The 27,617-nt window shown below is 43.4% G+C and overlaps 1 protein-coding gene across 1 annotated transcript in view; it reads left to right on the forward strand.

Moving 5' to 3' along the window:
- Positions 1–27,617, forward strand: part of ncam2 (neural cell adhesion molecule 2) — a gene marked incomplete at both ends in the record, with an annotated part of 211,766 nt that overhangs the window by 167,368 nt on the left and 16,781 nt on the right. The window contains 10 exons of the mRNA XM_079185868.1: positions 109–226; positions 5,869–6,038; positions 10,592–10,737; positions 16,258–16,408; positions 18,522–18,709; positions 19,336–19,432; positions 20,433–20,606; positions 22,834–22,953; positions 23,913–24,034; positions 25,165–25,339. Coding sequence (XP_079041994.1) covers positions 109–226; positions 5,869–6,038; positions 10,592–10,737; positions 16,258–16,408; positions 18,522–18,709; positions 19,336–19,432; positions 20,433–20,606; positions 22,834–22,953; positions 23,913–24,034; positions 25,165–25,339 — 1,461 coding nt within the window. The remainder of the gene's footprint in view (positions 1–108; positions 227–5,868; positions 6,039–10,591; positions 10,738–16,257; positions 16,409–18,521; positions 18,710–19,335; positions 19,433–20,432; positions 20,607–22,833; positions 22,954–23,912; positions 24,035–25,164; positions 25,340–27,617) is intronic.

The following is a 27,617-nucleotide window of genomic DNA, read 5'->3' on the forward strand; positions in this document are numbered from 1 at the left end:
TCAATAGACACTGGGAGTTATTTAAAAATGAAGTCAGATGTTGGCTTTTAGTGATCCATCCTATTAACTTTCAGGCTCTAATGACTGTCTCTGTTTTTCTGTCTGCAGTGCCTCCGGTGTTGTCAGTGTTCCAGCAGTCCTTCAATGCCACAGCTGACTACCAGGAATCAGTCACCTTTAACTGCATGACCTCCGGATCTCCTGACCCTGTGGTCACATGGCACAGGTACCTTCTGCTTCCTTAATACCGCGCCTCGGTCTCTGATAAACAGCTCAGAAAACATGGTGAGGAAAACATCCAGCTATGAAAAATGGTGGGCTCTTTACACACACACACATATATATACAATTCCATTTCAAAACCCAAATGAGCATGGACCTGCTGCGTTAACACCCTTTTTCTCCTCTGGTAGTATTTTGGAACCTGGCTGCAGGGATTTGCTCCCATTCAGTCACAAGAGCATTAGATTAGTTTGGGCGCTGATGTCGGGCGGTTAGCTCTGCCTCGCATTAGCGTTCCAATTCATCCCAAAAGAGTTGGTCGAGATCTGAGCTCAGGCCGGGCAAGTTCTTCCGCAGCAAGAGAAAACCACATGGCATCGTGCACAGGGGGCACTATTATGTTGAAACAAGAGAGCGCCTTTCCAAGCTGCCACAACATTGGGAGCACAATAATGTCTCAGGGAACTAAAGGGTCCAACCCAAACCATGTAGAACAAACAAAAACATCCACATACTTTTGAGAGTTATTGTCTTAACCATTTCATTCAAGCTAACCGAACCTCCTTCAGATAACCTACGTGTCTTTATTTGTGCCCATGTATGCGTTGATGTTAATGTAAAAAGCCTACATATATACAGTCTTTTGGTTTCAGGGCAGTATTCTTCCACAACAGAGGCATTTGTAGTCCGCCCTCGCACATTGGCCTCAGCAACCACACAATAGTAGCGCATGCCACGTAGCACCAGTGTGGAAATCTGCACCTGGAGAGCATTTGACTCCCCACAATCCACTCTAGAGCTCGACATCCAGTAATTGGCTTGCACCCACTCAGCAGGCAATCGTGACAAGCTTGTTGCACCTTTATATTGTCATTCCAGTGAAGTTCATGCTTTTTACTTTTCTTTTTCTTCTAAACACACTTGTTTTTTTGCTTCTAGTTAATTCATTTTAATGGACCAGAGCTGTGTTTCAGTATGTTTGAGGCTGTTTAGTACAAATCAATTAGTCCTTGCATGGTTGCTGACAAAGAGTAGTGTTCTTTCGATTTTTGACTGAGCACTTCCTGCCTTCTAGGCAGTTATTAATTGCACTACAGCGCAAAAAAATGCATTGATTCCATCACAGTGAAGATCGCAGTTTTTTTCGAAGCTACATTATCATTGCATGATAATTCAGGGGAGACATTTCAAATAATTCTGAAAAGATGTGACATTGACAAGGACGCTCCAACATCGTTTTAACTGTGATGTATTACCGGCCTCAGGCAGGTGTCTGTAAGTTGTTTTTCATGCTGTACTGAATTGAATGGAAATCAATGGCTGCCCTGAATAAACCACAGGAAAAGACTTTCAAAAAGCTGCTTTGAAAAATGGTTGTTGGCAAATTTGATTCGCCTTGAAGGGGCCAAGACATGCAAGGTCTGTTTTTCTATAACTTCAGCTCCAACAAATGCAGGAGGGCGGAGAAAGTAAAATGGCCACTGGTTAAAAAAACAACAACCACTTACACTTGAATCGAACATAATGACGCGCAGCAACATTTAAGTGGGACGTCTTAAACACCCACACTTAGCTTTCATTCTTAGCAATTTGAAGTGATTATTTTCTGTCTTTAATTATCATGTTCTGCACTCTTTATTGCAGAGAAGAGGAGTTTGATTGTGCTGTGGCTGGTTTGTGGAGGTTGAAGTATGACGTTTGTGGCCAGCAGATACAAAATGTGACACAAAGGACATAAAATGTTAACTACAAAATGTGTCATTTTCATTTCAAAGTTTATTAATTTCTCTTTTTTGTTGCTCAAAAACTTATTTTCCCGTTGATGCATCATTAGCATGCAAAATATTGACAATGCTGCACATATAGGAGTATATTTTGGGCACACAAGAGAAAAGCGTTTGTGATGTCGAAGGGGTCAGACGTTCATCACAAGGTCAACAAGCAGATATCGTCTTTACATATTCATCACCTTAACCAAGAAGTCACGTGTTCCAGCATTGAACCTGATGAGTGCAACTAAAATATCCTGCAAAATACCTCCTGTTTGAACCAATACTGGTACTGAAACCTGGAATTCTCGATCCAAACAGACATTTTTTCTGTCTAAAAATATTGTTTTCGGACATACAAAAAAATCTCACATGCTGTTTCAGCTTCCTAAGTAGCATGTTGAGAAGGAGTTTCATGTGCATCTGCAAAGCTAATGTTAACCAAGACTTATTCTCAACAACAAGTTTATTAAATAGCTAATTAATTAGCTGACAATGTCGACGAAGTTGTCGATGCTTCACTCATTAACGTTCCTCCCTCCGTGTTCAGCTTCTTTGGCGCTGGCTGCAGGCGTGCTAACGTCTTGGCTTTCAGGCAATCAAACACAGTACACGCTTCAACTTTAACATACATTTTGTGTTTGATAATACACATACGGTCTCCTCTCAGGTACTGAAATATGCCACCGATTTATTTAATGTGACTTTGTACTCTGTAGCACCGACGTCATTTGTTCGGTACCCTGAAAAGTACAGAGTTCGGTACCCGACCCTTATTTTACGTGACATTAACTCCAAGACTGATACAAACAGCAATGAGAGCTGAAGTCTCGTGTGCATCACTTTGAAAGAGAAGTTAATCATTGCAGGAAAAAAAAACAAAACGAGGCACGTGCATCACTTTGCGAGGTGCAAACACAATTTGAAGACAGCGCTCAGCTGGGAACGACTTCAACTTTGTACGTCTCGTTCATCTTGCTCTCTGGTTTCCAGCCCCAACAGCAGAAGCGATATTTACTGCTGGGTGTGTGTGTTACCTCGTCTTCTAGCAACAGAGCAAACCAGGGAAATGTGATTTTAATGATTTAACAGCATGCATAATACAACGCGGCAAATTTCACAGTGATGATGGGTGGGAGGTGATGCAGTGATTGATTTTTACTTTTTAAATTGCGACTATCTATGTGGCAGCTTTGTGAATACATAATCAATGCATTCCCTGTCACATTCTTTGTGTCATATTAACAATTTCCCTCATGTTTTGAGTGGTGATTACAAAAAAAGAGTAACCTGTTCACCTGAAGAAAAGGATTTGATCCCTTTATGAATGGTATTAATGTATACCATTCATAAAAGACTAGCTTTAAGGCCTAAACAAGATAACGTTCTTGTGAAGGGCAGACTGCTGCCTCTCACTTTAGAGATGACTTCCAACGCTGACGTGAAAGTCTGCAGCGTCCGCTGGCTGTCAAACATTTCATTGTGTGCTCCTTCATTTCCCAGGTCAGTAAGTCCTGCGTGTCAATCCCAGATTACAGAATTAAAATGTGCACATCACAACAAAAGAATCGGCTTAGGCGTAAACAACAATCAAAACCCAATTTAGTTTTGCTTTTGATGTCACCCCTCCCAGCCTCCTCCAGCCTCCCCGTTGCATTTCCTGTCAGCGCGAGGTTTCGCCTCGTCCTCTGTGCGTCTTGGGTAATGGACTACCTGTCAGCAGTCAGTCAGTGTAATGACATTCAGTGCTGCAGCCCGGCCTGCACTGTCCGTTCCAAAGATGAGGCTTCTCTTCATTTCCTCTTCGGCTCGCCAGAGTTATTATTACTCGGCTTTGGTGTTTCCTCCGTCGACTTTCAATTATCCTCCCTCCCGCTTTCCCTACGGTACAGTTGTGGCCCGGGCCTCAGTATCACTGAGCGTCTATAGATCTGCACAGCTAAAATAACAACATTGTTTTTATTTTTCACTCACACAGTAGACTATACGGGCTGAGACCATATAGAGGAGTCTCTGAATATATTTAGAGTTATGTGTTATTCTAAGCTCTGTGCTTCTGAGCTTTTGAATTCAATTTACACGCTAGCTTACGAGGTTAACAAAGAGGGTGCCAGATTCAGATTGAGGGCGTTATGATCCACATTGAATGATCAGGTAAAAATAAGAATGTCTTTTCATACTTATTATTCATGCTTCTGGGTTAAAATAGCTTTTGGGTGGATTAGAAATAAAGTGCGACTGATGATACTGTAAAGCTGTTTTCGTGGTATTCTTTTATCCAACGCCATAATGATTTTATTCTCAAGGATCTCTCTCAGCAGCGCCCTGCTTCACATCCACACAGACACAGTAAATACACTCAGCTGGGAGATGGCCAGTACAACCACCACTGGTCAGTGAAGCAGCTGGAGGTTAAGTGCCTTGCTCAAGGACACATAGATTATAGTTGTTAAGGGAGGAGGACATTACTTATTCATTTTAGCCTTCTGGAATTTGTGAGCTGATCCGTGGGTTCAAACCGCCTCCAGACGATCAACTCTCTGTTTCCACTGGATCAGATTCTTCTCTAACCTCTGCTTCTGTCTGAAAAGGACAGTTTACTTTATTGTCGTCTTATACAGATGAGACTAACTCATAGATGAGTCACAATATAAATACAAATTTCACTTGTGTTTTTGGTGTTTTGGGCCAAATCCTGAGTAAAATATCGGTCTCTTTGGAAGCTACATGCTCATCTGTCTGTCTTCTGGTGCACAGTGGATGTATCCGAACCAAAACATTGAAGTTGCGGGCCGTGAAATATTGAAAGATGCTAAAGCTGAGATGAACTGTGGAGTCAGGGGATCATTCTCTGCTGATGTGGCACTCTTTCACATTTCACATTTGACGCGTTAATATAAAAATATTGATCAGTGCAGCTTTCAGAAATTGAATCAATATTATGGGTTCTACATGATGTCGCTGCAGGTAACAATAAATGAATGAAATGAGTGACTTTGCTTTTTTTTTTGTTACTTAACTTAACCATCCATGTATTTCCCTTTTTTTTTTGGAGGCTTTGCTGAACCCGTTGACATCCACTCACTGCGCTAGTCTCTTACTTTTATAGCATAAAAAAAGCAGCCATGAGTTTGTCTAAATCTGTGTTAAAAACGGGGGGGAAAGTCAGATTCCGCCCAAACTGGCGATCCCTTTAACCTTACGGATTGCACGGCTGGTTAAGCTGCAGTAAATAAACAAGCGGGGGATGCTGCAAACCCGCTTCACACCATTACGCTTCTGCTATGAAGCTTAAATATAGACATGGATCAATTTAGCCGTTGCTTTTTCTCTGACTAATTTCCCAACAGAGTCCAATAAGAAAAGACATTAAGTCAGCAATGTGTTCCACAACCACACCGGAGTCGTTAAGTGAGCGCTGCTGTCTTACACTGAATGTACACAACAACACAAGTGAGACTCAAACGTTGACGGAGAATACAAACACGGTTTGAGAAGTCGTAGAGTGGGAAGAACTCTGATGACATACTACACATGATTCATTGAGCTATTGTGCTTCAATTAAAGTACGATATGTCTCTCCGAAACAATACTTTCTATCGTACTTGAAAGGATTTCTATAAAAAGTGCTGTCATGTTTCGGCCTGTTTAGGTGCTACAGAGATAGGAATAGCTTCAAAGTCAAGCTGTCTGCACTTAGCCTCTCTTTTATGGGATCGGTTGACACCCAAAGTGCTAAGATTATACATCTGTAACATCAAACATGTGCTGCAGAGTGAATTTTGCGGAGGTCACTGTCAGGTGGGAGTTGGTTTGTCATGTTTTCTTGCCATCGTCGCTCATCTGCGGAGTGTGCTTCTGCTTTCTGTCTGTGCAGGAAAGGGCAGCAGCTGGAGCCATCTGAGCAGTACATTATCATCAGGCTGGACGGAGGCCGAAGCATGCTAACCATCCGCAACATCCGACAGGTCGACGGGGGCTCCTACACGTGCAAGGCCACCAACAAGGCAGGATCTCAGGAGAGAGAGATCTTCCTCAAAGTGTTTGGTAAGCATGATTAAGTTGACAACTCCTCATTCATCAGTATTTTTTGAGTTTGGGGTTAGAAACAAAGTGTGTATTGTCGTCTGATGAGCCATTAAACACATTACTCTGATCAGTTTTAACGCCGGGGCTGCTTTCAGGCTGATGTTAAACCTTTTAAGATACAGTCGTTTTTTTTTCTTTTGTCGGGTGGATGGACGGAGCAAACAAACACGGGACTTTCACCAAGGAGACCGCTGTCTGCGTCCAGTGTGAAACCAAAAGAAAACCAGCCATGGAAATAGTTTTAGAAGTACATTTAAAATATTAAACAGACATCTCTTTGCATCTCTTTTACTGTGGATAATCTAAACAGAGATTCATAGGGACTATTTCTTTAATATAAAGTAGTTGAACAGATAAAACCCAAACTATCTGCATGGATAGATATCTCGCAATGTAAATGGAACACTTTATTTTTTCTAATTTGGCTGAACTGACCGTTTAATCTGGTTTAACCTCAAATTACACAACAAAATAACACAAGTGCTTCCCATCATTTAAGTTTGTTTTAATTTTACATTCTCTGTCATGCAATGCTCCTCCAAAGCTTTTAAGTGTAATGGCGTTGGCCATGACAGTGAACAGTGTTTTATGTTGATCCATAAAGCTTTATTGTGAGGACCTCCACACTTTCCAGTTCATAAAAAAAAAATAAAAGCACAGATGTCCAAATGGCCCTCAGCCCACAACAATAACAACTGCATCAATATGATATAGGTCTGCTGGAAGAAAATATCTCATCTATTGCTTCATATTTCATGCTCTCCTAATAAAAACATTCCATTTCTATTTTCATAAACCTGCTGGCTATTTCCGCACAGATCCCTCTGATAGTGCGTACTCCGCTCATGGAAATGTATGGAGATTTGTGCTCCTGTCATCAGCATCCTTTCAGGATGTGAGAAGCGCTTGTTCTTCAAACTGCACATTTAAATGAAGAAGTTAAGTGTGCGGGGAGGAGCTGTGCTTTGGACTGTGCGGCGGGGGAACACAGTTGTAAGTTAGTTTTATTACCCTTGACAGCACAGGCGAGTGGAGCGCAGGACATTTAAGTTAAGACAAGGTGTGTTTGCAGATGTGCTCCGTATTTACTGTCAGACACATTTCCATTCGCTTTTTGTTTTTCTATCTTCCCCAAAAAGAAAATACCGGCCAACCACAGATAAGTGTGTGCACTGTCGCCATTTAACTCATCATATCCAATTATAGTAATGCTAATACATTGTTAAAGCTTTAAATGTTATGATCGCACACATTACAAGCTTAGACATGAGCTCCTTTCCGTTACTGCATGGTTATAGAGTGATGAAATGAGCAGAGGCAACACGACACAACAGAAGAAGGTCTGATTCAGGAGGAAAAAAAATCTATATTTATTTTCAGGTTTCAAAGCTGCGGCAGCTTCTGGGTTTTCACTTCCACAGATGGGTTTCTACATGTGGACCGATGACTATTAGTTGCCACAATTGTAGCAATTAATTGCTTGAAGCCATTTCATTCCTATTTCCCATTCATCCCCTCTCACATCTGGGGGTCCAGTATCAGCACAGCGTCTTCAGGGATTATGGGGTTTATGGCTCTGGGTCACTTGTTGCCGTGAGGAAATAATCCCCCGCTTATACGATAAGAAATAGCTGCATTGCATTTCTTGGACAGTTTTTGTTTGTTTCGCCTTTTTACATTGTTTCCACAGAGAAGAACGAAAAAGTGGACAACATTAAACAACGCAGTTTTAGAGCGGATAGCTTCTCGGCTATCTGAAGCATCAACAGTAAATGTCATGTTTTCTTAGAAGAGCAAGGTGCTTCTGCCTAAACTCTCCGTTAGTCATCAGCGTTCAGCAGCCGTACTGGAGGAATGTATCTCATAAAGGAGCAGAGATACACATCTCTCTGCAGGCAGAAGCCTGAGCCTCCTCTGCTTGCATCTTTCCGACCTGTAGTCTGTGAAATACAGCATCCCGTACACATAACCCACTGCTCACTGTTCTTCATGGAACATTTCAGCAGAACGTGAAGAAGCAGAAAAAACCCAATGCAAAGCACAGTTTGACGTGGTTTATAATGGAGGAGTCTGACGGGTTTCTCTGTTAAACCCACGAAGCTTTGAGGAGTTAACAGAGGCATCAGGGACGACAGGAGAGAATCTATACTGACATTTACTGTGTTTACCTGTGCAGCTGAAACAACAAATACGCACATCGTATGGTTATCAGATACCGTCGGCACCATATTACATTTTCTGACGCCTGTCAGTAGGAGCTTTATGTAACGTCAAATATTGCTTTAAAGGAATGGAAATGCTGTTCGGCTGCAGCAGAAAGCAGCGACTCCATTAATGGTCCACAAACAGCGAGAAATGTTAAAGTAGGCATCACTAATTCTTTTCTTTATCCCGTCACAAGCCAACAATGAGTCAAACTGCCCACATCTGTATTCATATATATTTATAGTGTTAAAAAGCTCCATCAGTTGTCACGATGTCCCGTTCTGCTCAACACTGAAACCATTAATGCCCTTCTCACAGCGTGAGGGCAAGACAGCAATTTTATGCAAAAAGTGTCAGCACTGACAACATTTGCACTTTAATTATTATAATTAATGTATTAAAGTGTAATTATAGTTGTTCCAAATGCTGGAATCAAATATTCTTGTTTTTAATAAGACTGGGTTATTAAAAAAAAACTCATTTAAAATGACGCATCAAGCTGAAAAGAATAAACTTTGTAAAAAATACCCTAAACCTGGAAGGTCAAATTAATTCTGGATTTGTATCTTTTCAGCACACGAATGCTGCTCGCTTCGTCCCCATTTGGAGTTGAAATGTTTTAGATAATGCGTTATTAATAATGTTCCCTGCAGAGTGGTTTTGCACCATGCTTGATAAATGAGACGTTTTCCATTTAATATTTGCATGATGAAGGGCATCTGGGGCAAAACGGCTGCAGATAAGGCGGTGATGAGGAACTGGCTCAGGCCGGTCTCACAACTATTAAGAGTTTCATCCGTGCGTGTGTGCGGGTCGGCTTTGAATGCGCATTATTGAGGGGAAGTGCCTACATGCGTGTCTCTGTCCAACACAAAAGGCACTGCGAGGTTTAATAGATGTAGACGATCAACTGAAGTGCTCCTCGCGTCTCCCTCTCTGCAGAAACCATCGTAACAAGTCCTTCAGTCTCATTAGAAGGTTTTAAACGCGTTTTTATTTCCTAAAAACAAGCAACACTTCTGCCAATAGCTTGAGATATGTTCAGCCGTTCTCAATGCAGAGTCCTTTTGTCTTCACACAAAACCGAATCAGGCAGATTGCTGCACTGTTTTGTATCCAGATTTTAGAGTTGAGCTAATTAGTTTTTATGAATAAGTGAAATTATACATTTGTATTGGCAAATCTGTTTGACTTGTTTTTGGAAAACCAGATTTTACGACTCAATTGTGGACTAAAGCCCTTCATAGGGTCGTTGTTTTTGTTGGGTATGGCAGCGTGTTCAGCTAAAACGATGTAAACCGATTGGAGTAGGGAATAGGTTTAGTTAACTAACACAGCTGTGTACATATACTGGGAAGGTAAGGCTCTATTCTGAGAACATTGATCTATGCACTGAAGCTCCCTGCAGGTAGAGTAATATGTGTGTGTTTGTGTGGCCCTATGTTTTGACAAGCTCCCAAAATCCCTAGAGATGGCTCCTCCACCTTCAGGCTGAAGCCATGTGAAATTGCCAAACACTCTGCAGATCCCTCCAGGGCGGTGTTAAAAGCCTCCAGTACAGTAGTCACTACTTCCCATTCACTACTCTTTTCCTTTTGGATTTTATGCCATGCTACTTTGCAAGCACCCTGTTAAGGATTTAAGTGCGGTGTGTGTGTGTGTGTGTGTGCGTGTGCGTGTGTGGGGGGGAAGAAGCAATCCATGATTCATGTGACATGCTCAGTGGCCGTGCCATGCATGAGGTTTCAGGCCATGGCTTTATCAGGAGGAGGCGAGCAGGGAGCAGGTCCCAGCGGCACGCTTTGCAGCACTTATCGCGGTGCTCGCTCTGCGTCACATTCACACGGTGCCGGAGAGGCACCCTTCCTGACAAAAATCAATCTTTTTTTTTAAACAAAACAGGTGGAACGCACACACACAGAAGGAGAGGGGGGGGGGGGGATTTGATTTGTTTTTCTTTCAAACTTTTGCAAAGTCAGTTTTTGTGTTGTCATCTAGGCCAAGAAATGTGCACAAAATAGGCCAGAGGGCAGCCCAAAACTGTGGAGTGCGACAGCAGTGTATAAATGATGTTGGCCTAGACTGTCAGTACCAAAGTCATGCATCAGCTCCGTGTTTAAACCCCCGTGGTATAGCCTTCATCTCCCCTCCCTTATGAGTTAGATCTTTGACAGTTTCTGTACCGCTCACCCTTTTACTTACACAGTCCTCCCTCCTCCCTCACACCTCCTCCCCCTGCTTTTCAATCTATTCTTCTTCACTTATCTCATTTTTATTTCTGTTACTCACTTCCTTCTCCCCTCCAGTCCAGCCCCATATCACCCAGCTGAAAAACGTGACGGCCGTAGAGGGCAGCGCCGCCATGATCTCCTGCGTGGCTGAGGGCGAGCCTCTGCCCGACATTTCCTGGAGGAGAGCCAGCGACGGCCAGACCTTCGTGGACGGAGACAAGGTAGAGACTGCCAGGAAGTCCATCTGGCTCTGTGTGGGTGTTGGCTATAACTGTAGATACACACACATAGGATGTATATTATAATATATACATAGGGCATATCCACAGAAGAAAAACAAATGTATGAATTCAAAATCTACACATTTTCCAACATGTAGATGGCATTTACTTGATTTCACTCCAATCCAGTGCAACACGAACACAGAAGCGACCATAGAGTTGTCTACTGAGTTGAGCATGCTAACCAGCTAGCCGCGGCCGCTTGTACGTCTCATCCTCCCCACGACGCCTACGTAATATGATGACAATGTTTTTGCAGTGTGAAATGTGAATATTCCAAACCTTACATTTGCCAAATGTCAACTTCCAGTGACTCTGAAATGCAAACCGTGTTTTCATCTGGCGCCGTTGACTTTCACTAATGAGGTTTGAAAAAAGGTTTTGATTGAACAAAGGTGTCCTAAAACGCCCTCAGACGTTCAAAGCTTCATAAATGACTGAAACAAATCTTGCAACGTGGTCATGCAGCAAAGGCAACATAAGGGAGCACACGTGAGACTTCTGTTTTCGTTCTCATGGTAACCATTGAAATGTCCCTTTTTTAATTCACAGAGAGAACATTGGATTGCTTGAGTGCTAAAACAAATAGCCGACATTAAGACTATAAGTCCTCTTAATACAATACAAGCAGATATAATCATTCCCACCTGCCATACATGAAATGTTGCAATTGTAGTCATTTATTGCTGGCAGTGCTGCTCAAGGCCTGCCCATTGGAGGATGATTACATTCAAGTGCTTGTAATTGACTTTCAGCATCAGAAAGTAAAGCTCAGGGAAGCTGAATCTGTAAAAGTACAGTGTGTTTGCGTCGCCATACCATTCAATCCCTCAAAGGCTCTTTTAATATCAAAGCTTCTCTCAAATAATACAGTCACCTTGGTCCATGTTTTTTTTTACAGGGCGTGTTTAAATCTCTCGACTTTGCTGAGATTATTATCTCAAGGGAAATCAGCGGACACATTTATTTTGATTAGCTCTCAGCACAAAGAAGCAGCAAGAACCTTGAAGTTTTCAGGGCAAACGTTAATACTTTCAATTTACTCGTTGCTTTCTACCTGTCTTTGACTCAGCGACATTTATGCAGTCCAACTAAAGCAATTGCAAAGACACTAAGCTACTGTTGTGTATTTTTCCCTCCGAGGCCATCATTCACTTTATCCATAAGGACCGCCTCACAAATCAGGACTTGAATGAGCTGCAGCCACATTTTCCTGGAAGCGTAATTATTCTTCAACGAGCTGCCATCAATGTCAAAACCATACGCACGCCCATCACAGCCTCGCTGGCAAGGGGACTGAAGCTTTTCACCGAAGAAGAAGAAAAATAAAGCAAAGATGGCAGCCGTTCTTTTGCTCGGGGAAAAAAAAAAAAAGGTCACCGCGGAGATAAATGAATGTGTGCATTGGCTCGAATCGCTCGGGTTGATAAATCACAGCCGAAAATGAGAGTAAGTGCTTCTCTTCCCACAGCAAATGCAATTATGGAAATGCGTAGTGCAAACCAAAACACCTAAACATACGCAAAGACAAACACGGCTCGAGCAGCACGAGGCGTGATGGATGGCCGCAGTCATTTAGGTTTAAGGCAGGATGTTCCTCTCTCAATTTGCTCTCCAATCTGCATATCCAGTCTGCACACACTCCTCTCTTGTTGAGAGACATCTAGCTTCAGAGAGCTTAGTTTTACTCACTGCATAATATTGCTTCCATTCTTCTCATTCTTTGCCAACTAAATACCTTGACCCTCGGTTAGAGAACATAATGGAATGCAGTTCCTGGAATTTAATTATGAGCCGGGAAAGGATTTGAATCGGGGTATTGTTTCACTCCTGTGGTATTGTTCTGCTTATGAGCAAAGTTAGCGAACCGCGCTGTAGCCTCGGTCTAGTCATTCATAACGGCCAAAGCTGAAGAGCGACTGACGTTAGACGTCTGTCAGTGGGTGAGTGCTCACTTGGACCTCTGCTGAAGTTGGAATTGCATTTGTGTGGATTCAAGCTCTTCTCGGGAGACGTTTGGCTATAAATCCTAGACAATATCAGACTCCCACACTCGTTGAGAGTAATGTTTTGTTTTCCGTTTGACACCTGCTCACAAAATCGGCAAGAACTGAACCGCAAAGTCCAGTCGAAAATGCAAAAAAGTGATGTTTAGGCGAGGACTTGCCGTTTCTGCCTCTTGTCGGCCTCCATTCCCTTGAAACAGAATGCCAAAATGAAATGTCATTCTGTTGTCACGAAGATGAGGTGGTGCGGTAATCACTGTGGTGCAAATATGAACCCCATTCAGCACCACCGCCAAACTGTTTGAATAAGCAATGCTCGCAAGAATTAGACTACAGTGTGTTTCCAGCCTCGCTGACATTTACAGCTGACATTTTTAATATCTGAAAACACTCCAGCATTTGGACTGAAATAACACAGGAACAAGTCTCCGGAATCCCACACGAGAGATTGCGTTCGAGATTTAGCTTCACGTGTTCATTGTGAACGCAGCCGCTCTCGTTTTTTAAGGTGTTGTGGATCAGATAGCGACGGGCTTTCATATCATATCGCTCATTTCATATTCCTGCCCTCCTCCTGCTCACCTGCCTGTCCTTTCATCTCCCCCAGTTCCTCTTTTCCCTCAACTTCCACATTTCGTCGCCTTCCACCACTTACCGTTTACAGCATGTGTGAGCGAGCACACAGTTGCAGATATATACGCCCGTGTGCTGTGTGTGTGTGTGTGTGTGTCGACGGGTGTGCGTGTGACTCGCCGTTGTGTTCACGTCTGGCCGCCTGCCTTGTCGTTCGACTGAGCTGCATATCAAACAGGCTGTGCTTTAGGGGCTGAGTTTGTCCCTAGACAGACCCCGTCAGTAGGCAGAGGAGGGGGGGATGTGTGGGGGGGGGGAAGGGTTAGCAAGTAATTTCCTGACTCAGAAGCGCCCTCCTGGAAGATTTCCTCTCTTTCTCCTCCTCATCCCCCCCTCATCCCCCCCTATTCCTCAGCACATTCCTATTCAACACACACTCTCCCGATCCCATTGACCCCAGCTGGCGGGGCAAACAAGCAAAGTGTGCAGTGGCAGCACAAAGAGACCAGAAGCGAGCCTTTAAAAGCTGCTTCACCTCATCGCTTGATAGTATTGCAGTGATAGGAGCAACGATAAGCCATTCTGAACAGGATAATGCCAGAGCAGTCTACGAGCGACAACATAAAGAGAGTGTGATTCAGAAGAAGAGGGGCGGGGCCTCACGGCCGAGGCTCATGAGGCTTAGACAGATAATGAGTATTAGCAGTGGCAGGGGGGGCATTAGAAGGGTCTGGATGTGCATTGATTTACTGTGGAAATCTATGGCGTGCGAGGTGTGCAGAATGTGCACACACTTCTTTTTTTTTTACCAAAGACTTGCTTATGAATATGCAAATGCACATAAATAGATGGGAGCACAGACACGCATTTACATACATGTAAATGTGCAGACGCAACGCTCTGGAGGTCACAAAGTAGGAGAAGGGCAACGACTTACTCCTGCGCAGAGCCAGGCTAGCTGTTTCCCCCTGTTCCCAGTATTTATGCTAAGCTAAGCTAACTAGCTCATGAGTATCGCCCTCGTAACTCTTTCCGAGAGTTAGACGAGAAGGTTGATGGAGGAGTTGGAAACTGGTAATTACAGTATCTCCTGGAGGACATGAACGCAGCATTACCCATCCTTCCTGAGGAATACAAATGTAAGTGATATAACCGATTTCCTGCAGCACTATTGCATATCCTGTATGTACAGTACGATGCCACAAGTATTACACCCCCCCCAAAGCATTGTGGGATATTCCTTTGCTAAATAGGCTTACTGGGAGCCTGATTTGACTCTTAGCTTTAGCTATTGTTTTCTTTTAGTTCTAATTCCTTTATTAAGAACAAACTCACAATACTAATTTGATTGCAATCCTGCATTAACTCGCAGGCCTTGAGCTGAATAACTTCCGTTCTATTTTTACTCTATTTAAGCTGTTTATCCAAGTTGACTTAATTAGACTAATTAGAAGGCAACAATGTGGAAAAAGTGGATGTTTTCAGTCACCAGTCCTGTCCAATCATGATAAACAGGTGTACACACACCTTTGCGTGTGCATTGTTTTTACAGCCACGAAGCCTCTGAGCAGTGTGTGTCCACTTCTTAAGTCTTGTACATAAAACCTGTCCACGTCAGCAGTAATAGGACCGGTGTCTCAGATTATACAAGCTGGTTCATTTCAGCATCACTTAGCAGTGCAATCAGGATATGTTACTGCCAGCACTGATACCCATGATTTCTATTTTTTTGCTACAAAGGCTTCAAGAGCTCAGGATAGATTGCCACCCTAATGTATGCCATGTACCGTTTGGTCGGTACTTACATTGAAAATACCCCACGGCACTCTCCGACTCTATGAATAATAAGAAGAACTCAACTAAACCTCTGTTTCCTATTCATGGCGGTGCCTCGTCTGCGAAAAAAAGGAGAATGTCGAGACAACTTCTTCATTACACATATGTATTGAAGAAGAAACACTGTCGCAAACAAAAGCCTTTGTCTTCATCATATTCATCATCTGATTTATTGAAACGGATGCAGGACTCTTTGGTTTGCAAAGGCTACTCTGCATGGATAGGAATTAAATGTATGTTTAAAAAAGAAAGGTGTCATTGTCTGGAAGTAGTGTACGCAGTGAATCCGATCACAACTAAAACCCTGCTGCAGCTCTTTAATGCACCGTCGGCAGGGCCTCTGAAAAGTAGTTTCTTGGGGTGACAAAGGTTATCTGTTAGGTAACAGTCTGGAGGCTACAGCTGCATGGTGTCTGCAACACAGGATGCTGCCGGGTTGTTTTTTTTCTCATTAGAGTGAATGTCGATTACTGGAATGATAGCCTCGTCTGCTGTAATTGACCCGTTGCTTCAAATTGATACCATCTGTCTTCATACAGATGTAATGACCTTGTAATAAATCGACAGTTTATTGCATTAACCCCGACTCTGGGTGACAAGGGAGGGTTGCCTGCGAGGGGGGTCAGGATGGATCAAGGGGCTGACATTCAGACGTACAAAGTTGGACGGGGAACTTTCTGCAAATGACTTGGCGACAGGGTCGGCCTTTCTGGAGTCCTTTTGTGTGATGTTTGCTTTGTGTTCCCCTCTTTATATCTCAATCCAGCTTTACACAATCACAAGTACATATGTGGCAAATATAATAAAGCAAATAAATCGCCCTATTATACATAATAACTATAATCTTCTGTCTGATTAGCTTCTCTCCCTTGTGCTACAAATACCGTGTTTTATTCATCAACCAAACCACCCATTAAGGGCAATAACTGAGTGGAAATTATAGGGATGTAAAGGACAACTTCAATTTCTGACCTTCTCTTGCTTGACAGCTTAATAACAGAGGAACATAACACTAAGCTGCACACGGGTGTGTTTGCGTCCTCAGAGTCAGGACGGACGCTTCGAAGTCCGCGGACGCCACGGCAAGTCGGTGTTGACCATCAGCGGCGTGAGACTCACGGACCTGGGTCGATTTGACTGCGAGGCCCTGAGCAGGATCGGAGGTCATCAGAAGAGCATGTTCCTAGACATTGAGTGTGAGTATGTTTAACGCCTGATCCGTGTTTAGAGGTCCTGCACGCTCGCACAGGTGTTTCCAATTATTCCTGCTAATTAGCTGGCACAGTCTGCCCCGAGCAGAGGTGTGATTAGCCAACGAAAGTGAAAACACCTGCGTGGCTGCACATTTCACAATCTGACGTTCCCGATCGCAACTATCAGGAGATTGTAGGAAAGTGTCGATTTATTTCTGGAAAAAAGGCAAATAACTTCATTTGTAATGAACAAATCAATGAATTCAATTATAATATGACTCTACTACAACAGTGTATTAGAGCCATTGTAGGTAAAAAAAAATAAAAATAAAAACATTTGAGGAAGGGAAGTCGTATTTATTTGTACATTTTTTGACTTCAATCCTAGAAATCCTTGAATTTCTTTCTCTTCCCAGGCTTCGTAATTGTATTTTGTTATTTTACCTGCAACAGCAGCGCGTTCCTTACTGTAGGCTTACATATCATTTACAGAATACAAAAAATAAAGATGTGTCACGCACATTGCAGCATTGGTTCACAGCACAAGTGCAGCGAGTTGATGTCGGTGCATATTATTTATTGCAAGGTGAAATGTTCAAGCAATTAGATGTGTAACATTGTCTTTGGGCAAAATAAATAAGTCTGTTACTTTTGGGGCCCAGGTGGCCTGACATGACCCCCACAACTCCTCCACACTCTGCATTTCCATTAGTGCTATCAGATCCCGAATGTGGAAATGAAACACGTACACGCATTTAAGCAGTCAAATCAGCAGCCTAGCAGGAAACACGTGCTCCCCTGCAGTCTTTTTCCGAGTTCAAAAGTTCACCGTAATAATTCTTTTCACACTGTGGCTGTTTTTCTTTCTTAAGATCATTATATTATTATAAACAACTCACCCCCCTCCACCACACACACAGCCTTCAGAAGGGGTTAATTACTGAGAGGATATCATGCGTCGCCGTTTGTTTTCCCCTGCTGACAGATCCCCGACTTCCCCATGAGCGCACCCATTCCTCAGCACTGGTTTGTTGGGGGTTATTTGGGGCCGGTGATCCCCTGCTTAATGAGCTCTGAAGTAAAGATCTCCATTTTGGCCTCGGAATTATTAGGTTCATTATGAGAGCGGCTCTGTTGCCTGAAGGAGACCAATGGAAAGTGGGTTTTTTTGGTAGCAGCATTATTTCCACCTTGAAGCTCAGAGGAACAAGAGAGAGGGCAAACAAACCGATCTACTCAGAGACACAGCGAGGTTTCAATAAATAAATGCTGCATCTTTGTTGTCATGTGGAAAACAATTTTCTCCTCCTCTGGCTGAGGCGACTTTAAGGTTCATGGATTCCCCGGTTTGCATAGTTGACATTTCCGAAAAAGTTTAATGAAATCGAGAAAATGTTTTAAAAAAGCCTCACATGCATGCACACGCTCTCCAACCACGAAGCAGAGTTGCTGTCATAGCTCACAACTTGCTCGCAGAAAGACAGGCTGTGAGTGTGAGTGTGGCGGGGGGCTGAGCCAGAGCCGTTGCCACCAAACTAATGAACTCATTTACTAAGTCAGTGCAGGCTGCAGGGGGATAACGCGTCCTCGGCTGTCACAGAGAGCCAGGCATCAATCTCTCTAATGGAATCCTGCAAGCGAGCATACAACAGCCATAATGCCTCTCCGACTGAGCCGGGCTGACTGGGCCGAAGGAAATCTGCACGATAGCCCGCCACCGGCATTACTGCCCCTTCCTATTGGCTCGGGCAAATGAGCTTCTGTTTGCGTCCTTTATTTTTATTCTTGGGGAGATGATCATAACGGAGATGCGGTGGCTTCAATTAAGTTTAAGTCTTTCTTTGTAACATTGCAGAGGAGGTTTGAGAAGCGCACATGAAATGCTTGTTTCTTCTCCCTTTGAGGAATTTGTGGGTTACAAGTCATTTTATGTCTTTGATCATGCAGCACAGCTTCACCTTTGATTTGAGTTTTTAATTGGCTGCCACACATTCCTGGCACACTACTACTCCTGCTTTTCTAGTAATTTATGTCTTGGTTTAGCGCAAAAAAAAAAAGCTGATTTACCATCTAAATACGGCAAGTGTGAGAGATAACATCTCTGTTTTTTGGACAGATATACCAAAGTTCCTGACCAACCACACCATCTATTACTCGTGGGAGGGGAACGCAGTGAACATAAGCTGTGATGTGATGTCCAACCCTCCTGCCACCATGCTGTGGAGGAGAGAGCGCTTTACCATCTCTGTGGAGGGAACCGCCAACACGCGGGTGCACAGCGCGGACGGCAAGTCCGTGCTGGAGGTGGGTTCAAGTCCAGTCCAGTCCTGTAAATAACCTTTTTTAGTGCCGAAATCAGGATTTTTGTCACGGTGTTAGCTGGAGGCAAAGGAAAGGAAAGACTGGAGACAAACTGTGATTTGAGTCTCTAGCGAGCTACAGTATCTGCGAAGCATTTCAGAGATGGAGAGAAAATGTTGCTAATAATTTAGCCTTCTGTCAAACTTAGTCGCTCACCGTATCTGTCTTGGTGCCGGGCAGGAAGTGTACAGTGGGTTTATCAGGAAACAAGTGGCATGAGAGCGGTGGCAGTGAAACAACACAGTTCCATCTGTAAAACTGAAACAAGCAGCTCAAAGATGCTTCAACTTCGCCAGTGACTTTTCTCTCAGAGTTTGCGATTTAACAAGCAACAATTTTCACATAACGCAAAGTCACTGGACCCGTCGCTGTTGTGAAAATATGAATAGGTGAAGCTTTAAATGTGATTCTTCACTTCTGTGAGCATCACAAAAGAAATCAATTCCCCTCCATTGTACAGGGATGGAAACAATAACTCAAAACCTGGCAGATTTAATATCCAAACTGTTTGCATGGTTCGACATTATCAATAGAGATAAGTCAGAATAATGTTTTTTTCCTGGTTGTAGGTGACTCCAATGTCCGACAGGGACTTTGGCCGCTACAACTGCACAGCCAGGAACAACATCGGAGTTCGATACCAGGAGTTTATTTTGGCCCAGGCAGGTGAGTGTGCAGGATGGCCCCTTTACCTGATCTAATGAGATTGGTGGCTTCATTTAAAGTCCAGAATGTGTGTGGTCAGGGATCCCACACCTTTTGAATCACTGCTCTCACAATACCTCTAACTGTTCAACCACTTTGTAACCCTCTACCTGTCTACTAATGGTAATAGCTTTATTTGCAATTGTCAGGAAGATAAATTCCACGACAACTCCCAACCTCTATTCCGCCTAGCCTAATCTCAAATAGTGCCAGCTGATTTACCATACCCCTCGCTATTTCCTGAAGTACCCCCTAATTTACGGTAGCGCAGGCTAATACACAGTAGTGCAGTCCAATTATCTTTAGTGCAGATTGAATTGCTCTAGCTAAGGAGGAAAGTAGTGAGCAAAAAAGGCTGACCTAATATGTAGTCTTGCAGGAAACAATGTGTTTTGAAAGTTTTTCTCACACTCACAATCTTGCAGAAATACGCTCACACACACACACACACACACACACACACACACTTGTGTAGTTGTAAAAGTTTGAGTCGGTAATCTCCAATGTAAACTGCAAGGACTCATCACTTCTTTACACATAAACCTTAATAAGAAAAACAACACTAGAAATGTCTGCACTGATGCTTTCAACGTGATAAAATAAAACGTAGCGTGTGGGTTGGTTTGCAGCTAAAATAAGTCCTACAGTTCCACCTCACCTCAAACTGACGGGAATTGTGTTGAATTGCTTTCATGGTTTACAGGTATTATAGCCATTATGTCTATATTTAGTTTGATTTCGGGGATGACAGTGATGTAATAGGTAGACGGCACACAGTGCAGCATTGAAAGTGCCTTCGCCTTCAGTTAGAAGATGAAGGCACTTTATTGTTGTCATCGTCCAAATGTCAAGGCGTATGTTTGCTTTGAAATCAAAATCTCTCAAAGTAGCAAAGCATTTCAAAAGTATTATCCGAAATAATTCAAATGCTGTGACCCGTGTCATTGTCTTTCCTTTGCAGATGTTCCGTCAAATCCGTACTCGGTGCGTCTCTCAGCCGTTTCTCAGCGCCTGGCGACCGTCACCTTCATGAAGCCCGACTCGCATGGCGGCGTACCCATCAGCTACTTCCTGGTCCAGTACAAGGAGGTCGGCTCACAGGAATGGAGGGACGTCAAGTCCCACAGCATCCAGAGTGAGTGGGGCTCATATTCATTGTGTAACCTAAACGCCTTTGCACGTGAATATTTATTTTTCTCAGTGACCCCTTGAACATAAATACTATCCAAATCCAGATCTCAATGTACTCAATGTTCCGCAAACCGTACTGTGGATAGTTTCCATTGGAGCTTCTTTCTTTTGAAGAAATAGTCCCTGTGAAATTATCATTTAAAACTTGTTAAACTGTTCAAACAGTTCAAAAGATTCGCCTCAAACTTCCGCTCCACTTACCAGCGAGGTCATGCCTCAACATGCCAGATTAGCGTCCCATCAGATCGACCGACACCAATCACACACCGGTAGAAGCCGCATCACATGATCTGCCATGCGACCCGTCAAAGCCTAAGCCCTGAGAGGTTGCCGGGTCTTGATGGACCTTGAACGCCTCATGGGGAGAGTGCCAGAACCCGACGTAGCTGAAAGAGCGGGCGCCTCCTCTTCTTATGCTTTACGACTCCAAATTGATTTCCGAGCCCGCTGTTGGAGAGTACACCATGAGGTGATGGATGGATGGATGGATGGATGGATGGATGGAAGGTAGAGGACTAACGGTTGTGTGATAAGCAGTACAGACAGGCCTGAAGGGCTTATCACTAATATCACTCATTTCAGAGTCAATTACAATATGTAGATGCAGTGAGGCGAATACTAAACCACTGGTAGCACTTTAACAGTAAAGAAGGAAAAAGGGGAGAAAATAGAGCAGAACTGGATGAATAAAGTTGTTCATTTACTGCCTGTTTCTTTTAATCTGGCTCGTTATTCACGATTTTAAATGGAATATTGAAATAGTGACTAATTACAAAGCAGTAAGTGGCATCATATAATCATAGAAGCCACTTCAGATACCCTCAGCAGAAGATCATTACACAATATAATGAGATGCCTGGACTTGTTTCATTTGGATGCTTTTGCCCAAATTGAAATGTCTGCTTATAGCCTGGTAAGTAACCTAGCACCGCTGCAAATTGCAGAATTTGTTTTCAGTTCCAGGACTAAAGAACTGCAAAAGCACCTATTACCATTCAAGTATTTAATTTGTGCAGACTGACAAAAACAACAACTTTTACTCAAGCTCATTACACTGCCGGCTCTCTGCTGCTGTTGTGAGTAGTGAAGGTTATGTAAATAGACTCGAGGGACTGCAGAATTTTAATAGGAATCTGTAATGTGGTGCCATAATGAGAATTCCTGTTTTCTTCAATAATCAATAAGAGTCACAGTATGAATGTGATAGAATACTCTGTTTTACTGTCGCTATGGTTCTTATAGTCTTAATCATAATGTGATGTCGATCTATCCGTCTATTCTTTGACTACATTGTCTTTTAAAACGTATTGTTAATATTACCGTAGGTAATTATTTGAGTGTTTACACTGTAAATGCTGTCGACATCCTAATAGAATACTCGTACTATTCATTATTAGCCTCCAGCAACAACAAAAGAGAAAGCAACAAATGACAGATCTTTCATCATAATGTGTCCTTTTGCCAATATGCATTTCTCAGAAAAGAAAAAAAGGTCAAAGTACAGAACGTGCTCAAAAGTAAGTAAGTAAGTAGCACATAAAAATGAGTTTCTCCATATGTAGGCCAATGACACATATTTAATAAAAGACTTTGTTATGACTGTCTGTCTATCGATCTCCTCCGCTCTGTTTCAGTTCAGCGCCGCACCTACACACACAACAACCAGCGCTACGTCTGAGAATAACTCCTAGTAAATAAAGTTGATGCAAGATGAGTAATGTGGGATTACTTTTCCTTATCTAATGGCCCTTTTTTGGGTTATGAATATATAATCAAAAATTGGGTAAAAAAAGTATTCCAATGCTGATTTGGACGTCGCTTACCATTGCAACGATATGTGGATACTCAAACCTTACATTCATATGTGATTGTTGAACCTTGTCGAATGGTGCACCTTTCCAGTTGGTGTTGGATGTTTGAGGTTGTCCCACATTAAGCTGGGAAACACATCTGGTTATCGACCTGCCTTTGTTGTGTATTGTGGAGCGAATTGGAGGTGCTAGTCCTCACGGACTGCAGTGATAGTACGTCGCCTGCAGATGGTCATCTAACCTCTGCATTCTGGCTGTCTTATTCTTGTTCCGTTCTTTTAATGACGCACTCTGCCATCTCCGTGATTGATGGTCGCCACGTTTCCAGGTGACATGAACTGTGGTCCTGTCTCTCTCCAGCGACCGTGGTGCTGACGGGGCTGGAGCCCAACACGACGTACGAGGTTCGAGTGGCAGCTGTCAACGGAAAGGGTCAAGGAGAGTTCAGCCACACGGAGAGCTTCCAGACTATACCCATCCGTAAGTCCTCTGTCCTCCCCCCCCACACGCAGCTCGTTTCCTGTCACATTCTTCATAATAAGAGCGTCTGAACTTGCTACGATGTGACCAGAAAGGGATCCTCAGAACTATTCTAACAGCCACTTGCATATGTCTCTGGTCATAATCACTTATAATCATCTCGACAATGGCTTGATAGCATTTAGACTGGGTTCATTGTTAATTATTGGCACATACCAGAATTTCACAAATGCTGATGATCAGCAGGATGCCGTGTATTTTTTTTCTGAAATGGGACGGTAAAGGCACATAAAACAGCTATGAAAATTGATGAGGGTTAATATGGGAGAGATATTTGTGTCCTGATTTCATAAAATGAAATGCAAACACGCTGCAAAATGTATTGAAGGTATCAGCACCTTAGTGAAATGAGTCCTATTTGCCATTTTGTGAAACTCTGGCATGCTTGTATTTGAAATAGTTAAACCGTCTCATATTTCAGTGATATGAATCCAGATTATTGGAGGTTGGGAAAGATCCTGTCAAATTTGTGTCTTGATGTAAAAGTGCTGCGTTAAAAATTATATACTGCAGGGGTTTTATGATAAGCATTTTATTTATTCTGGCATCCTGGCACAGCAGGATTGCAGTAAATCTAGGCGAGGCCGTAGAAGAGTATTTCCACCGTTAATATTATACAGCAGCTACTGAGAATGAATGTTAGAAAGAAGACCCAATTAGCAAAATACAGTGAATAATAAGAACCTCCAGTCAACATTAGTTATAGCCAGCCAGTGGGAGTTGCCTCGCAATGTGAATTTAATTCAGCTTTAAACCTTCTCTCTCCGTGTACTGCATCCTTATCTCATATCTCACATTGCCACCTGCTCCTTGGGAACACACGCACACACACACACACACACACAGAACAATCACACAAAGACATATTGTTTTGCATCTCCTCCTCGTGTCTCCCGCAGGAGAGCCGAGTCCGCCAGCGGTCCACGGGCAGAGAGGAATGGGCAAGACCTACAGGCTGGGGCTGGTCAAGCAGGACGACGGAGGGATGCCCATCGTGGAGTATATAGTCAAGTACAAGACAGTGAGTATTCTAAACATGGCTACTACAATCAGGCCTGTTACCAGAATCCACCTTCACCGAGTCTGCATAACTCCCGAGACCAGTTTGAGTTGAGATGTTACTCTGTAGACGTCCACGATCCTATTGAAGCTTCATATTCCCCAATATGTTCCATTGAGCAAAATGTTCCCCCGACACTGAATAAAATAAGACTGCCATTTACTGCATTAACAAAATCAGGACCATCCAACTTAGAGGATGGTTTTTCTTTGAGCTTGAAATTTGCAAACCGCTCCAAATGAGCTTTGGAGACGGACAATGCGACAATAGGAATCCATTGAGTTTAGCAAAAGTGAGTGTTTGCCTTGAGAATCTAAATTTTTCTGTCCTTGTGTCACTTTTAATCCATGTTTTAAAAGAGTACACACAAGCTGTCAGAGTTCACTCATCCATTTCAGTGTTTTGTGTGTAAAATCACAAAAAGCAGCTTAAACAAACGAGATAAGGCGAGCGACTGCAGCAAGCGGAATACATGGCGCTCGCACAAAAAACCCTCCACAGGACTGAGTGGATTTGATGCGTCCAAGCAGACGTTTGTCCGTCTCATTGAGAAAGTGACAGCGAGTTTAAACAGTGTGGCTGCAGATGGAAAAGAGGGTCAGGAGGTCTCAGCGAGGCTTTTGAAGGCCGAGCAGGAAGCCAGAGCTTCACACCCCAGTAATCCTACGCCGCTGTCTGGCACCAGGAATCACACAACCGCTTCATCGTGGAGGGGCACGCATGAAGGATGGAAACAGATTAGACTTGAATATGCACACACACACACACACACACACACAGAGACGTAGTCACCTGGCAATCCAGACAAATGTTAAATACATGCATGCCTTCTCTGTCCTCAAAATTGGGAGTGAATGGTGCCAAGGAGGCAAGAATGGTAAGCACACAGTAGATCTGACTTTTGGCCGCACTCTTCAGTTTTTCAATCCTTTGTTTGCCATCGATGTCACGACGAAATAAGAGGAAGGACGGACGGAAGGAAGGAAGGAAAGAATGACTTGAGGAAGGGGAGACAAAGTAAGTTATTCAAGGGTATGAAGCATTTATTTTACATTTCCCTCCTCTGTCCTCCCCGTTTTCTGTCCTCTCAGGATAAAGAGGAACAGTGGATGACCAAGCTAGTGCCAGGAGCCAATGACTTTGCGATGCTGCAGCCGCTGCAGTGGAACACAAGATATGAAGTGGAAATCACAGCGCGCAACGTCAAGGGCCTGTCGGAGCCCACCTTCTATCAGTTCTTCATGCCACAGAAACCTGACATTACAGGTAAAAGCATGACAGAAAGCAAACTTTGACTTGTAATTTGCCTTTTTAACACATCCACTTTTCCTTTACTTGCCTACTTTTCTTGCTGGTATTCGACGCCTTTTGAAAGCCCCCGGACAACATTTCTGAACTTGTTGTGTTAAGCGGTGTGTTGTTCGTGCCGCTGGTGAGAGCGATAGCATTTGGCGATAACAAAAGCAAAAAAGAGCAAGATGTACCAGTCAAGATAAAGCGAGCCTCAAAGCGCAGCAGGCCTCATCGCCGCGTTGCTTTCTGGACAAATTGAGGCTGCTGTCGGTGGAGAAATCGATGCTTCTCCTACATTGGTTTTTTCCCTTTATGACGGTTGAATGCCGTTTGAATCTGAGAGGCCAGAATGAAGCTTTTTCCTTTAAAGTTGTTTGAAAAGCAGAAATATTTTACGCTACAAAACACGTCATTGTAGCTGCTCTAAAAGCCACCAGTTATCTGCAGGGGTCAAGTCAAAGTGAACAAACCTAGCAACAAGATTAGACTGCTCGCTGTCTGAAAGCACCAACAAATATACATTAAAGCAACAGAGCTGTTCTAACTCGGAGTCTCTGATATGATAGAAAACCCAAAACAGTGCGTCCTTCATTTCAAATTATGCAAATCTATGGTGTGCTTTTATCAGGCTTATTTTTTCAAACTTAAGGAAGCTTCCACATGAGCCCCAGAGGACACTGTGCCATACAGCGGTATGAACTCCGACTATGTGTAAAATCACTGGAAGGCCCTTTTAATATTTCTATAGGACATGTTTGACCCAAGCCTGAAAAGGTAAGCCAATGGGGAAGTTTAAGCAGAAATGACACCAAAACTGGTCTGTTTTAACCTATTGAATGACATTTTATAGACATAATAATTAGTGCAGCATATCATCTTCAATCCATGGTGCATTTTCGTCACAATGACCTGGCTTGGAAGTGGATCTAGACTCTCCCATTAAGGCGTTCTTAGTGTAAACTTCCACACTTGGGATTCATTCACACCTGTTCAAATAAACACCGGGGTTCTCTCCACAGAACCCCAAAGAACACACCCTCAGGCTGTAGCTTTCTTCTTGATAATATCACTCTCTTCTCTCGTCTCGACGTTGTGCTTCTCCTGCGCCTGCTGCTTTGCGCTGCTGCTGCACCAGAACGCTCCTGCATGGCTAATCTGGCTCGTTTCTCCTTTGAAAGACCAACACGCAGACGGCCACATAAACCAGAACACAAACATCTCTTTCGAGCTCTCGCTCTGTGTCGTCCATATGTTGGGAGTAATGCTCCTGCGTCATGAGAAGCGTGCACGTGTGTGTTTGTGGAGCCTTGTGCTTAATGTCCTGGAAAGGAAAATGCCTGGGTGTGCAGCAGGAAGCTTCTCATTTCCCAGTCCTCTCCAGGCCATCTGGGCTGACATGCGCACTGGTGTGCAGGGATGCAAACAGAGGCACGTTTGAAATGTGCGGCATGCAACACCGTTAGCCGAAACACACATGGTTAAAGACACACGTGTGTTGCTGGAATAGAACCGTTATGTACACGTCCCCCTGCAGCCCTAACACCCACATGTGAAAAATCCAACCAAACAAAGGAAGGCTGCTCTCCTCTCCGAGCCTGTTGTTGTGTTTGCTTCTCTCATTACGGCTCGGGCTAAATGGCCTGTGAGAGTGTGTGCTGCTTTCCAAATAGAAAACAAGAGCGGGGAAACGGCGAGCTTAAGGCGGGTCACTTCGACTGGCTGTCCCCTCTTGTTAGCGAACAGCGGTGCATCGTGGGAAAGAGCGAGAGCGGGAAATAGTTTTTCCTCTTCAGAGGAGTGATACAGCAGAGCTTTTTGGCCACGAAGTCGCCGGAGAGAGTTGAAATCTGTCGGAGCAGGTTTTTCAGAATCAACCTTCTCCTAATTTTTCTACATCTCGCGGGACGCTGCAACTACTCCCTTTCCAAACCGACGGCCAAATTCAGCCGTCCCACCCCAGGTCCCACTTTTAATAACGGCGGTTTATGTTTACAGCATTTTCACGAAGCAAAGGCGTCAATCTTAACATTTTCCAGCCAAAGCGACGTCAGTTTGTTTATATAATCTTGGAAAAGTCGAGCAGGTTAAACAGAGAAAAAATCACTCACATTTTCTGCTCCGCTGAATCCAATTGGATATCGAGGAAGTCTGGTGAGCTCAATCAAACAATATTCGACGTGAAATATATGCCAATCCCAATCGCCGACTGTCTTTCCCGTTCAGCGCCTGGCTTTTCTTTACCCTCTCATAC

Source organism: Pholis gunnellus (assembly GCF_910591455.1).
Source record: "Pholis gunnellus genome assembly, chromosome: 24".
Classification (NCBI taxonomy): Eukaryota; Metazoa; Chordata; class Actinopteri; order Perciformes; family Pholidae; genus Pholis; species Pholis gunnellus.